This window comes from Condylostylus longicornis, unplaced genomic scaffold (genome assembly GCF_029603195.1).
Source record: "Condylostylus longicornis isolate FDR11 unplaced genomic scaffold, ASM2960319v2 ptg000038l, whole genome shotgun sequence".
Classification (NCBI taxonomy): Eukaryota; Metazoa; Arthropoda; class Insecta; order Diptera; family Dolichopodidae; genus Condylostylus; species Condylostylus longicornis.
In genome coordinates, this window is record NW_026578007.1 from 16,254,088 (window position 1) to 16,269,676 (window position 15,589).

A 15,589-nucleotide genomic window follows, 5' to 3' on the forward strand; every position below is an offset into this window, starting at 1 on the left:
AGTTCTCCGGAATGTATAATATAAGCTTGCCACCTACCAATTATTAATTAGAAACTCATATGTATAAATAAAATATATATGTATTTATTAAGGGATAAAGCTCAAGTTGAACAATTAAACACTATGCATTTTGATATATTAATCAATTTTTCAAAGTTATCGATGAGGCGCTGCTTGAATTCAATATGCATATTTCAAAAATTACTTAAATCAAAAATATGTGCACAAAATGTGCACAAATTATGTGTCTCTTACGTTAGAGCGGTAACCCTAAAAAACTGTAAGATCAAAATAATAAACAATTGAAATATTAAATATCAAATAAAATATTTCATGAAATAAACATAAAATGAAGACTGATATAAGAATATATGAATGTATCTGCTTCATTAAAATTAGTAATAATTCTCTTGTTGAAAAAGGAAAACTCAATTACCAAACACTAGTAAAAAAAAATGAATCGATATCAAAAACGTCGTTTAGTTTTTATTGTCGCTGGTATATTATTAATTTATTTTATATTTCTAAGAGGATACAATGAATATAAAATAGAAGGTGTAATCAAAAATGCAAAAGCAGAAGATGTATGGGAATATGCTGCTGACTTTAGTAAAATGAAACTTCTAAATCCTACAATGTAATTATATTTTATCGATTTTATTTATCAATCTTTTAATAATATAAAAAAAAAAACGATTTTGCCTTTAGCTTAGATTTTAGAATAACGGCTGATGCTGGTACTTATGATCACTGGACTTATTCTGTTGTATATAAGTAAGTTTTAATATAGTATTGCACAATATACTCATATACTCTAAAAAATATTATTGATATTGTAGAAACAAATTTTTTTTTTATTTTTTTTTATTAGGGAAAAACTTTCACATTGGCCCTATTGGATAAATGTGGGTTATGCAGATTATGTTGTACGAAAATTTCCTAAATCTGTTGGAGAAACAATGGTTATTGATTCAAAGCATAAAACATGTTTTCTAGCTGGATTTTATTGCCGTAATGATTGAATCAAATGCAAAATTTTTTATACATGTCTATATTTTTTTACTTTTTCAGTTTATAGTATAGGAGAACAAAAGTTTGAAAATATAAATCAAAAAGATACATATTATATGGAAAGTGTACAATATCAATGTCCACCACTAATGGGAAAATATTGTAAAGAAGAAGTTGAATTTCAGAGAAAAGCTATAATGCATAATTTAACAACACAATTTTCGCAAACATAACAAAATCATCAATAATTTAAATTATTGCAAGTAAATTATCAATAATTTAATTACAAGATCTTTGTATTGTATGCATGTATTTATATTGAGAAAATATAAATTTCTTTATTAAAATAATTCATAAAATGTATTCAGAATGGTTTTAAAAATTATTTACATAGCCTCAGTAAGCATACATATTTTTAATGAAACAAGATTTAATGAAAATTAACCTTGCTTCAAATTAAAAGAAATCGCTTATTGAAAAAATAAGTATGTATGTAGTTATATTACACTATATTAAATAGATTTAAAAAATATTAATACGGTGTATGTTAATTAAATGTATGAAAAATCAAAATAATGCTCAAAACTATTCAAATTTAACAAGAGACGGATCGAATGGTTGTCCTTTAAAAGGGGAACCTTCAACATCCCAAGCTTGCTTTAATAAGTCGCGATTCTCAATATCTCGGGATGTTGGTAAACCTAACATTTCCTGTTGATGATCCCATTTAAGTCTTTGAATTGTAGCCTGATCCTCTTGCGGTAATTCATGTAATTCTCTAGAACAATCCATTTTACTCAAATCGATTGAATCTTCTTGTAACAATAATTTATGCCACCAACATGATTTTATTTTATCTAAGTTAATTTGCAATTTCTTTTCTGACATACTCCATACGGCATCGTTATTTTTACATTTGCCATAAAATTTTCCTTCTAAAATTATTTTATTTGATTGTTTATTGAATATAACTATTTCATCACTTTTTATAGTTATTTTTAAATCTTTCGATGATGTAATATCGGATGGTAAAATAACATGAATTTCTATGTCGTTTATAGTTTGAGACCAACAGTAATTGTTAAATTTGGCCCCATTATGGAATTCATTCAATTGAAAGCTATTAGTTTGTTCTGTTTGTTGTTGTTTGGATTCATCTACTTGATCTTCATCGATATTCATTTGGTTAATATTGACATTTTCATCAACTGAACTTACTATTTCCTCGGTAACTACCTCAACTTCATTAGTAGCTGAAGGTACTTTATCTATATGATGTTCCGTATTAGGTTCAAATTGTTTAATCACCTTAAATTTAAAAAAGTTTAAAAAGTTTTTTATTTAACAATCATTTATAACACTTTATAATATTTATCTATTTAGTGCATAAATAAAATTTTGCACTAAAAAAGTAAAAATTTCAGTAATATGTAATATAGTAAGGAAATCCTTCAGATATACAGATTATTCCAAATGAATTGAATATTCATTGTTAAAAAATTTTATTGTATTGGAATAATTTTTGTCCCTGTTTCTTTTTGTTGGAAAATGGCCACCCTTATATACTAAGTGCTAGGAATTCAACTTACTTTTAACACAAGTTGCTCTTTGAAACCTCTTGGAAAACCTATATTATCTTCTTTAACTTTCATTTCATGATAAAAATCCGTGCTTAAAAATTAAATGTTTTTATATAATTTTCTTTTTATTTCAGTTTGTTTGTTACCAGCGGGCCAGAAATCCAAATACAGATTGTAAAAAGCCAACGACTGTTTGTCTTTCTTGCAAAATTTCCATTAATATTGTGTCATGTCTCTGCGTGTTCATATTGAAAATTATTGAAATAACTTTCTTAATTTAATATTTATTACAAAAATTTGTTTAAAACAATTTTTTTTTAAAATTTGATTGATTCCTAATTGTTTATAGCATCTTAATATTTAAAAACAAAAATGTTATGATTTTGACAGTTGTCAAATTTTTCATTTGAGTCGTCAATTTTCAAACAAATATTGCATTATTGGCACAACAACACAATTATGGTGATAACGCAATATTTTTTCCATTTCTAATGATGCATGAGAAAACTTACTCAACTACAAAAATATATTTTTATTCGCATTTTATAGCCAATAATAGTTCTGTCCAAGATAGATAATTCATTATAATATATTATAATACATTATAATGAAACTTATTTAAGATAGAAATGTGACAGCATAAAATTGAGAGATATAAATATTTATCGTGGCAGGTAGATATTATTGATTATGTTTTACACAATAGGTAAAAAATTAAAAATTATAAAATAAGCTTACTGAAAAATAAAATTAAATACATTATTCTTTTGCGGTGAGACAGAACCTTATTTTGCAATATATTTATTTTAATTAAACATAACCTCATGTAAAAATTGGTATCCGGTTTTTAGAGCTGAGGAAGTCATGCAATTCTTAGTTTTGCAATTATTGCTTGATTGTAAAATCAGTGTGCGCACATCTAAGCAACTAAACTGTTTCGTCAATTCAAATCGATTACGTTTGCTAACAATTCCAATCAGTTTGTAAAAAATTACAAAATTTTTGATTGTTTATTTTGATTGATACAGGTGAAAGTGTGTGCGCTTGAATATGTTTGTGGAATACAAACAGTTTCAAAACTAAACATTGCATGTCTGGCTAGCTTAAAGTACTTAAAATACTGAATTTTATCTTTAAGTAACGAAAAAATAAATTAAAAAAAACATGGAAATTTTAATATTATAGGAAATTTTATGATTTTTTGGTAATTTATGTCTAAGTCACTTGGTTATAGTAACTTAACGATAAATTACCTCACATTTATAGTTGAAGAAATATATTGAGAGGAAAGATTATATGTGCAGAAAGGGTTAATTCTACCAATTTTGCTTTTATATTCATTTTTGTTAAAAATGTATTATCCCAGACAGTTTGCATGCAAAAACTTTATAAAGTTTTTAAAAACTTTCTTATTACAGACAGACCCCTATAATTCTAATCCTAATTGCACAAATCACAAATTTGTTAATAGAATTGTAAATTCAATGTATAAAGCCTGAATAAAAAATATTTTTATAACGCTGTTAAATATGCGCAAAGGTGCTTAATGTGATATTGAGGTATAGGTGTACTTAATAGATTTTCATTTTAAAAGTTCATTTAGTACAAACACAGCTTTACAAAATTTATTTGTTTTCCTTTAAAATTTTAAAGTAAAAAATAGTTACATTTTCTTTCAGTTCATTTCATTCATAGTTTATCCTTAAAATAGTTTTTGATTATGAGCAAATATTTATTGGACAATATATTATTTATCTTCATATTGTGCCAAAATAATGTTACATTTTATAAAAATTAATATCAATGTGGAAATTATATAATTGAAAATTGAACAACTTAAAAATTTTGATAACAATGAAGGATTTAGAAAGAAATCCAGGTACTTCAGGATATATTAAAAAAAATAAGAGATCGGTAGGGCCAATATGTCGTGGAAATTGTGAAAAAATTAAAGGAACAAAATGTTCAACTTTCACTGAACCTCAACGTTTAAGAATATTTGAAGATTTTTGGTCAAAAAATTATAAAATGAAAGATCGTCATGAATACTTGAACAAGTTGATTGATAATTTGCCATCGGAAAATGGAATGCCCATATATAGTTATCATTTGATGCTAGATAATAAACGTATACACGTTTGTCGAGAAATGTTTCTAAGCACTTTAGGGATTAGTATTAAAATGTTGAAATTTCCTAAAGAAAATAGCAAAAATGTGAAGATGAACTGCCAATCAAATGTATCCAATTCTAGTTCAGAATCAGATATTGACATTCAGTCAATTTTAAATGACGAAACTTCTTCAGAATTTAAAAGTCCAAACCCAATAGTAAATGTAAGTGGCAAAAGAGTAGCTTGTACAAGAGAAATTGGTATACAATGTAATTTACTTAAAGAGTTATGGACTGATTTTACTTACCAGTCAAAAAAAAAATTTTCTTTTTTTGAAAATTTTTTAAATACAGTATCTTTATCTAACAGTAGAAATCAACAATCAGACAGAAACATTTTTAGTTCGAATAAATTGAAATCTGGATTTTCAATTCCTCTGTCATCGTCGGAAGCTTATTCAGATTCTTATGCTGACAATAAGAGTTCAAGTGCACTTGAAAGTATTCCAGACACATTAGGTTATCAAGATGATATAGACACATTAATTGAAACTGTTCTAGAAACAGAATCTAATTCTGATGCTGAGGAATATTATCAACCAAGAGTTAGTAAAACAAAATTTTCTAACAATTATGTAAAACTTTCAAATGGTTTTAAATGTCAGTTTTGTAAGAAAATATTTCGATTAAAATCGGCTATCCTGAATCATTTAAATTCGTATTTATGCCACAAAAAGTTAAATAATGATCCATTTTCATTAACGAAAAAAAAGTTTCTTAATTCTAATTATAGAAACTCATGGAAAACCAAAAAACGAATTCAAAACTTAAGAGAAAAATTCGAAAGTAAAATAAATATAGAGACGCAGCAGAAAGAGGTGAAAAAGAAACTCAATACTAAAACATGTCCAATATGCTCAAAAAGGTTCATGACAGAGCAATCAGCTATAGATCATTTTAATACACATACGAAAGAAACTCCTTATGAATGTTCTTGTGGAGCAAAGTTTACACATCACAAGAAATTCATTTTGCATTTATCAAAATTTCTATGCTCCCGAAATGGCGCTGTTACAGCTGTATACAATAAATCAGAGAAAGGAGATATCAAAAAACAAGAGCTTGCTCCATCAGAAACATTCTATTGCAAAATATGCGACATTGATTTTTCGGAAAGTAAATGTGAAAAGCACTTTTCATCTGAAAATCATTTGCAAAATGAAAATGTATGGATTAGAAAATATGATATTAGGAAATATACCTGTTTAGAATGTAAAATGAATTTTGAATTGTTACTAGAATTGGTTAGGCATCGAGTAAAAAAACATCACAAACGAATCTCGTTTTTATTTTTTGAACGTTTAGAAAATTTTAACTTAAAGTATTGTTATATCTGCGACAAATCTTTTGTTAAAAGGATTAATTATTATGATCATATGAATATGCACAAAAAAATTTATGCTTATGCATGTTCTTGTGGAAAAAAATTTCAATCTTATAATTCATTAGTATATCATTCACAAAAAAGAGGTTGTCCTGTAGAGGGCCGTATTCTTCCAAATTATTGTCCAACACTGCATTCGACGAGACCTACAAATAGCGTCAGATCAATAAATAATACGACTGAAGAGGAAACTGAAAATAAAAGCAATTATTTAGAACCTAAACGAATAATCGATAAAACGGCAAAAATACCTAAAGCAGGAGAGACTTCAAAAGATAATATTTATCAGAAAATAGAAAATAATGTATCCCACACTAGCATTATTAAAAACAATAATTTAAATAATCATCCACCAATTATATATTATCCACAAATATTTAACAGTGAGTGCGTTTTAGATCAAAATCAAATTATAAATGTACCGGGACATCAAAATAATCACATAATTCCTCCACAAATTATGCCTGGAACAGTATTTGTATATGAAGCGATTTCTCAGCCAAATGTCTATCAAATACCACAAATTGTAAATTTAAGTGATATTGGGCAACCAATGCAAATCCCAATTAATTCAACAAACAATACAGTTGAGCCTACAAATTTACCAACGAGTTCTATTGATTTTGATCCAGAGTTCAACAATATGATAAAATTTAAAAACTTTTCAACAAATGAGAAAAATTTAATTATAAATCCTGAACAAATACCAGATCCTAAAGAGAAAAATATCAATTCCGAAAATAGAATATCAAATTTTGAAGAAATACAAGAAGCTCCTATCATTATTTCTGAAATTGAATCTAGCGATAATAATGAAAAACAAGATAATAATGAAAAAACTATTAACGACATTCATGAAGAACAAATATCAGGTGATGAAATTGACCCAAATGAAAGTAATGTAGAAGATGAAATGAGTATTTCTACTAATGCTTTATCTCCAAATAGAAAAAATAAAACATTTTATTGTGAACTTTGTAGACTAAATTATGCTTCTTCTTGTGCTTTAGAACATTTTTATGATATTAATCATCGAAAACTTGAAGATGAATGGCGTAAAACTTTCAATATTTATAGAATTACATGCCCTTTATGTCCACGTACAACATTTGATAAATTTTTTGGATTAATTTGTCATCAATATAAGGTACATCGTATTAAAGTGGATAAATTATTTTTTAAAAAATATAAGGAATCATATGAAAAATTTAATAAAGTTTAAATATAACTTTTCACAGAAAAAAAATAAGAAAACTTTAAGTTAATCACTAATATAATTTTTTGTTTATAATATAATTCATTTAATTTTAATAATTTCATCTTTAACTACTTATATGCATATAAAATCAAAAAATTTCATTATTTTTTCTCTATTTCTTTAATACTTTCTTTAAGATGTTTTTATTTATCAATTCTTCCTAAAATATTGTAAAAATTGTTTATATTAAAAAAAATATTCAATTTTTTTCCATTATTATATTAATTTTAAAACTAATTTTATAACTAAATAATAACTTTTACACTGCAGAATACTTAAAAATCTTCTATTTTTCTAAAACACTTTTATAACACCCTCGCAACTTTTTAATTGACTCAATCTAATAAAATCAACAATTAAATTTAAGAAAAACGAAAAGTGATTAGAAACGAAAGAAGTATTTTGGTTCAGTATTAAATAATTGGATTATATTTGGTTAAGAATTATAAAATTCATTGAAATTTAAATAAAAGTTGAAAATAAGAGGAAGAAAATATAATTTTTATTTCCATTACAATTTTTAATATTTTATATTGTACTTAATATATAGCAGTATTTTTTTTTTTATTAATTTTCACATTATAAAGTATTTTATTTTTACATATTTTTTTTATGTAATTAATTTTTTTTTTTTCATATTTATTTAAGAACAAATTGTTTACTAACATGTAATTATATACAATAGTAATTAAGATAAAATTCGTTTTATAAATATATGTATATTATTTTTAAATTTGTTTTCTTTTATAAAATAAAAATTTTATTTTATTTTGAATATTATGAAATTTTCATTTAAATTATAAATAATATGTATTATGATTACTTAATAATTAAAATATGATATTTTTTGAAAATAATTTTATTTACCAGCTTCATTCATATTTTTTGGTATACTTAATAATGAATTTATTAATTCAGAATTTCTTTTTGGCATTTGTGGTGTTAAATAATTCATATTACCACCATTTGATGTTAAATATTTACATGGATTATTTGATGCAGATGGATCAATAGCAGCTAACCATGCTATCAATTCTCTAGCATACTATAAATGTGAATAAAAAAAAAATATAATGTAGTCATTAAAAATTTATTAATATTAATTTTTAAAATAATTAAAAAATTTTTTAAGCAAGTGACCCAAGTCCATTTCAGTCAAAAATAGAATATTGCTTTGTTTGTGTTTAAAGTAACAAAAAATTCGGTTAAATGATTATTTTCTTTATAGAATATGTATTTATTTTCTTATCCGATAACATAAGTCTCATTTCCAACAAAGTAATTTACATTAATATTGCTTTGGAAATAAAAGAGTTTTGTAATCGCAAAAGAACTTAGGTCACTTCCAAAATAAATCACACAAATATTAAATGTGTTACGAAACATATTTTTTGCTTAATAAAACAAAATCACAATTAATATATTAAAAAAAATTCGAAATATTATTTAGAATTTTTCAATAATTTTAAATTATACATTTTATTAATTTTTTAAAATAAAAACTTAAAATATTAATAAAAGTACTTAATGAATAAGAAAATATAATTATTAAATATTAATAAAATAATTGATTAAATTTAATAAAAAAAAAATAGTTTATTATAATATAATATTACCTCTTTATCCAAATATCGTTCTTCATCTGGGCGAGGAAGGGCAACTACTAGAACGCAAATAATTGATAATATGAATAGTGTTGAAAATTTATTCATTTTTGTATTATTTTTTTTTTAAATTTATTTATTAATTTTTTCACTTAAAATTTTATTTTTATTTTTTAAAATAGATGTTTTCTTTAGTGAAATTCAATGATAAATGTTAACAATAAGGATCAAGTGATGCCTTTATATAGTAAAATATATTTTTATGTTTCAAATAAAAAATAAGTATACGTAGATAATGATGATATGGGCGTATAGTTTAAATATTATGTAATTACATTTATTTTTTCTGTTATTGACATAATTCGCTGAAATTATTGGATTTAATGTACTGCAAACGAATTTATCCATGTACATACATAATCTACACACATAAATTTTCGCTTTTTCACTAGGTCGTATTTGATATACATATGTACGTATTTTATTTATTAGAATTTCATTTCAAATATCCAAATAAGGTATAATAAATTTTACATACAATTTTATTTATTTATTCTTTTTTATTTGTTTCGAATAAATAAAATAAAATCCATTTTCAAATACATAGATCTCTTTTAGAGTCATTTACCAGGTTACCTTAAGATAAAATGAGAAAAATTTCTTCCTTTCCTTCTTCTTTTTCGACTACAATTGTTATGCACAAACGTATGGTAAAATATATATGTACATATATATCATAATGCAAAATATATGTATATGGTATTGATAATTTGTCTTTCACCTATAAAAATTTACGGTTACTGTGATCTGGTATTGACAGAGATTTAAAAATAAAATAAAAAAAGTACTACATTTATAATGTTCTTATATAGGGTATAGAGGTACCATGAGTAAAGATTCATCAAGCATAATACATATCATAAATGTATGTATAGAAATTTAAGTAGACATAATCTTGTATACGTTTCAATTATATAACTAAATAGTATGTCAAAAACATTAAACATGACTCATTAATAGTTCATATTAAATTGAAACATTTATATATTTTTGTTAAATTTATAAAATTTTTTATTTTATAGATTATATAAATCAAAAAGAAATCTTTAAAATACATACATACATATGTGTATATTAAACAAAAATATTTAAAAACTGGGATATTAAATTGTTGGAAATCGTAAATAAGAAACTAATTATAATCCTCATTAAACTACATAATTTCTTTAAACTCTTATTGGTTCAGTATTTATCGGAAATTCTTTATGTAAAGATCTTAGATTGAACTGAATTCCCTACGTTAATCCCCTACGTTAGTCGCTCCTAAATGTAGAATAATCATTACGTGTGTAAAGTCTTATATTAGCTTTAAGTAACTCGTGTACAGAATATTACTCGTCTTATTCTACGATTTCTTAAACTTTATGTCACAAAGACTTTCACACACTACTTTTTTCGTGCTTTGAACATTCCACCTGAATGTTTATCACACACTGGGGGTTGTTTAATTAAAATTTATTTATAAAATCTTTATATTAAAAATTTAACACGCAAATAATTGATAATATCCAATCAAAATAGAACAAACTTCTTAGAATTTATTGCGGAGCAAGCAGTATGTTGGCTTTTTGAGAAATAAGGAATGTTAGATCAATCTGTTTCAATTCGAACTTTCCATTTGATGATTTCATTTTTTATATAAATAATTTATGTATTTGATTTTAATTAAAATAGGATTATGTACATATTACATAATTTAATATCATTTTACTATTTCAAAATTTTATTTTGTTATTCTTTAATAAATCAAACACGAATTAATTAGCAAAAGTATATAATTATTTAAATTTTAACAAAAAATATGTATGATATTCAAAATGAGAGAGGATTATTAATTTACAAATTTTACTTGAATTAACATAAAAATTTCTAACTTATTTATTTTATATTTTTACCTTGATTAAGAAAAATATATATGTATATTTATTTATTGTAAAAATTGGTTCTAAAGCTCTATTTAGCAATTTATGTGTTGTAAATATGTTTTTTTGAACTTAAATAAATTTTTTTTTATTTAGTTTATTAAGAAATACATTTATGCAAATGTACCAAATCTAAATTAAACTAAAACAATATCTTAAAAATTAAAAAAAAAATTAAAATCAGAAATTAAACTTATTCTAAAAAAAATTAAATGAAACCGTTGTTTATTACTTATAATATATTGAACAAAGCCTAACATATTCTTACAATCTGCTTAAAATATAACGACTTCACAATAATGTAAATAAATATGTATATAATTAAATATTTAGCGATAACTTAAAAATAGGTTTTATAATGCTAAATTTTAAATTTTAATATATTTTTTTTTTTTGTTTTATTAAACTCAACTCTTTGATTTTTGGTTTACAATTTTGTTCTGATCAACTTAAAAATAGTTTTAAACACAAAATATAGTTTAAAAAATGTATAAAACAACTAACCGGAACATTTTATAAAGCAAAATTATATTTAAAAAAATAATTGTTTCATAAAATATAATAAAATAAAATTTCGATCTAAAAATTGAAATTTTTTTAATATTAATATAAAAATTAAATGTTTTTAAATATATATTATGTACGCACTTTATTATTGTACAATAACTTTAAAACACTTTATCTACTTTAATTAGTTTGAATTAATTTTTATAAAAATTAAGTGATCTTGGTGTAAAAGTGATCTTTTTTAAACATAAACGGGCTTGATTTGTCATATATATTTGATCTTTCGTTAAACCACAAACAGTCTTTTCCCATTTTGGATCTAAAATTTGTTGTTTTGCATAATTATCATCTACTATATTTAAAGTATTGTTAACACCTAAAGATCCAACTGCATGTGAATTATCATTTGAAGCATCTTCAGATGAATCTAATATTCCAGATTCACAAAGAGCACTGTCAACAACTCCAGAATCTGAGTTTAAAAATTTACTTGGTGTTTCTGTTTCATATGGTAGATTGAGAGCTGGTACATTATTGTCCCATGTATTCATTGGTAAAGATTTTCTTGCTTTCTTATTTGATGGATACAAATTTTCTTTATAGTGTTGTTCGTTATTTTCAATATTTTTACGTATGTTTTTGTTGACTGTATCATTCTGTTGATTATTCATTGAATTACTATTTTCATAGCTCGATGTTTCCTGTTCTTCGTTAATAATTTCTGCTAAATCTTCTGCCAGTCTATTGGGACTTGGTGGAATATATCTTTCACCACCACGTTTCTTACCAAGTGCAGCTAACGCATCCTTAAATGGTGTTGGAGTTTTCGGTCCAATATTCAATGAAGCTTTATGAGGAGTTTCTAATGACGATGAATTTTTAATATCTTCTTCATCCTTTGTTTCATTTTTTATGTTACCCCCGTTTAAGCGTTCTTTCGTCCTTACTGGAGTACTTGCTGAAAAATTCGTATCAAAGGATAAATTTAAACACGGAGAATTTAGTAATTGACTTGGAGAAAAAGGTAACGGTTTAACGGGAGTTACAGCTGGTGATGATTCCTCTTTTTTGATGTTGGTCATTTTGACATCATTTTCATTTTTAACATCGATCATCTCTATCGGGTTGTTAGATTGATTATAGGATTGCGTATGCGATTGTTCTAAATTTAAGCTTTTCTTCTTTAAAATATTGGGGGGACGGTAATGTAGCAATTTCGGACCACTCTCCGAATTATTATTGTTAGATTTTGCAGAATATGAATTAGTTTGTATATTTATGTAATGTTGAGAATAAGTATTACTACTGCCACCGCTATTTATTAAATTTTTCAAATTTAAACGACTATCCCTGTAATCATTCCCTACACGTTTCTCTTGATTTATTATTAAGTTGCTTTCAATTCGGGGTTGCTTGCGAACTTCAAATTCATATTTCCTTCGCATAGTAGAGTTCCAATGATTCTTGATAGCGTTATCCGTCCTTCCAGGCAACAATTTAGCTATTTTAGCCCACTGATTTCCTAAAATATACAATTTTCACAAAGTTTTAAATACATCTTTGATCGTTTAATATTACCCCATTGTTGGTGAGCTTGATAAATAATTTTGTCTTCTTCTTCTGTCCAAGCAGTTTTCTTAATATTTGGGTTTAAGTGATTATGCCATCGTTCCCGGCATTGTTTTCCTATTCTACCATTTAGATACCTCGCTATTAATGTCCATTTCTTTGGCCCATACCGTTTAACAAGCTCAATAACCTTGTCGTCCTCTTCTTTCGTCCATGGACCTTTGATCAACTCTGGATTAACCACTTTCGACCACCTTTGTTGACACTGAATATCGGATCTGTCGTTCATCAATTTACATATGATTTCCCAATTTTCACCATATTGGGTAACCAAGTTTTTCAAAGTAGCATCTTCTGCTTTTGACCAACGCTTAGAATTTCCAAATTTTTTGGAATTTATACTACTATCATCACCATCACCAGCGTTACCATCAGATTGCTCTAAAATTATTTAAAAATAATCTTGTTGAAAAGCATCGTTAAAAATTTCAAAATAATTTAAATCAACCTGAATAATCATCATCTGCACAGGAATCGCTGTCATTATTCATGGCCGTTGTTAAAAATTAAAATGTCAAGTCGTTTTTTTTTAAACCCAGTTCTTTCTTTAAATGTTAAAAATCTACGTCAACTATTCACGCACATGAACAATCAAAACATAAATTGATGAAAAACTTATTTAAATTCTAATTTTCGCAATTTTGATGTGATATTTTTAAATTTTCAGGCTTTGACTTATGACAAAAAAAAATCTGTTTAACTGACGGCTGCCCCCTTTTCTTCTTTCTTTTAATTTTCTAAAATGATGATGCCGTTGCGCTCTTTCAAATTACTATACTTCAAAATTTTGTTTACTATGGAATATACTATCTTTTTTCTAACAGTTACCAATTTTTAAGCCGTTTTATATAAATTAAGAAACTATATTTACATCTCAAGCAATATTAGAACATATTATCCTTTCGAATTTATATAAAATTTAGCTTGATTTATGTTGTTTTTTATGTTTTTAGAACTAATACTTTACACCTGCCTTTTTCTTTACCATCCAGTCAACTTAAATTTAAAAAAGTGATGCCGTGTTTTGGTTTAAAATAATTTGTAAATGTCACTACTATAAATGTCAGTACATAGTATTGTTAATTCGAATCAAAACTTAAAAAAATAAGTAAAAATATACTGTCAAAATTTTATCTTGTTACGGACAACAAATATTTTTGAAACAATTCATTGAGTTATAATTTTTTTCATACGCCGTTTAAAATTTTTCCTTTCTTATTACTTATAGTTATTGTAAAATTAACAGCACTTATTTTTTTCATAGAACATAGCTTTTTCAACAATGTACGTTCATTAGAATTCGAATTTTATTTCACAATAAACTACTTGTTCATAATTAGCATCGTTGCCTTTTTTGCCGAAGTTGTAATTTTATCTGCACGTGTGCAAAAATATAGAAAGTACGATAAAAGAAATTTTCCAAAAAAAAACTTATTAAAAATATTAGTTAAAAATATAAAACTAAATTACTAAAGTAAATTTCGAGAATCGTTCAAAAGAAGTCTTCATGTCTTCACAACGAAAGGGGAGACGAAAACAGAATCAAATGTCGTATTGAAAATTTGTCAGTTAAGAGAAGAATAAAATGTATGTTTGCGAAGAAATTGCATTATTTGCACTCAAATATTTGTCCAAATAAATCAATAAAAGAAAAGTATGTTTATGTGTCAGGCTATTAGATTTTTGTAAATTTTCTTTTTACGTGAATTTGTAATATGAAACTCAAAAGAGAAAATATTCAAAACTACATATGTTTAAATGAACATGTTCTTGGCGTAACTTAATTTTGAAACAAGCTTTTGATTTAGGTTTTGAGTTTCTGAGTACATTAGGTATCTTGCTTGTCGTAAACTATTATTTAAAAAAAATATTTCAAGTAAATATTTATACTTTTACGTTGAAAGCAATGTTTTTAATATTTGTAATCTACGAACTGCCAACAAAAATTTAAAAAAAGCATGCAAAAATCAGCAGATCGTGGCAAATCTTTTTAAAAATTTATTTTCTGCCATGTTATTTTTAAAAATCTGACAGGAAATCTGATGATAATTGGGTCATCAGATTGAGATTTAACCGCAGATTAAATCTAATCTGTAACAAGCTACTTAGACATAAATTTTTTTTTACCTTTTAAAAACATGTGTGAACACATACTTCATTTCGTATAGTTTGCTATACTAAGTTTAAAAACAGAACCAAAGCGGTGAAAGGTTTCCCTTGTTATAATGGAAAAGAGAGCGGAACGGCAAAATGACTAAATATTCTGTATTTTGGATATCATTTTACTCACACAAAATCAATAAGATATAACAGGCAGTAGCCTCAAAAATGGATAATAAAATAATTGTGAAGTTGCATTCTTATTGTGTGCTGTTCCATTTAGTAACCTAGAAACTATTTTTTTGTAGTTCGAAGTGCTGTATCATTGTGTTTAGGACATCAATATAATCAAATGCACTTTGTT

The 15,589-nt window shown here is 25.0% G+C and overlaps 4 protein-coding genes across 4 annotated transcripts; 1 reads left to right on the forward strand and 3 right to left on the reverse strand.

Moving 5' to 3' along the window:
• The first annotated feature begins 238 nt into the window (after nt 1-238).
• Nucleotides 239-1,381, forward strand: LOC129609118 (uncharacterized). The gene is made up of 4 exons (XM_055520998.1): nt 239-637; nt 709-774; nt 872-1,011; nt 1,072-1,381. The coding sequence occupies exons 1-4, from the start codon at nt 456-458 to the stop codon at nt 1,242-1,244; spliced, it is 561 nt and encodes a 186-aa protein (XP_055376973.1). The 5' UTR covers nt 239-455; the 3' UTR covers nt 1,245-1,381.
• A 110-nt stretch (nt 1,382-1,491) lies between these two features.
• Nucleotides 1,492-2,942, reverse strand: LOC129609119 (nudC domain-containing protein 3-like). The gene is made up of 3 exons (XM_055520999.1): nt 2,738-2,942; nt 2,601-2,682; nt 1,492-2,319 (listed from the first exon to the last, which is right to left on the reverse strand). The coding sequence occupies exons 1-3, from the start codon at nt 2,836-2,838 to the stop codon at nt 1,597-1,599; spliced, it is 906 nt and encodes a 301-aa protein (XP_055376974.1). The 5' UTR covers nt 2,839-2,942; the 3' UTR covers nt 1,492-1,596.
• A 5,153-nt stretch (nt 2,943-8,095) lies between these two features.
• LOC129609206 (protein PDF) lies at nt 8,096-10,221 on the reverse strand. Its single transcript, XM_055521131.1, has 2 exons — nt 9,020-10,221; nt 8,096-8,448 (listed from the first exon to the last, which is right to left on the reverse strand). The coding sequence occupies exons 1-2, from the start codon at nt 9,113-9,115 to the stop codon at nt 8,263-8,265; spliced, it is 282 nt and encodes a 93-aa protein (XP_055377106.1). The 5' UTR covers nt 9,116-10,221; the 3' UTR covers nt 8,096-8,262.
• A 1,187-nt stretch (nt 10,222-11,408) lies between these two features.
• On the reverse strand, nt 11,409-14,093 carry LOC129609101 (myb protein). The gene is made up of 3 exons (XM_055520972.1): nt 13,574-14,093; nt 13,075-13,506; nt 11,409-13,018 (listed from the first exon to the last, which is right to left on the reverse strand). The coding sequence occupies exons 1-3, from the start codon at nt 13,614-13,616 to the stop codon at nt 11,691-11,693; spliced, it is 1,803 nt and encodes a 600-aa protein (XP_055376947.1). The 5' UTR covers nt 13,617-14,093; the 3' UTR covers nt 11,409-11,690.
• Nucleotides 14,094-15,589: the final 1,496 nt, after the last annotated feature.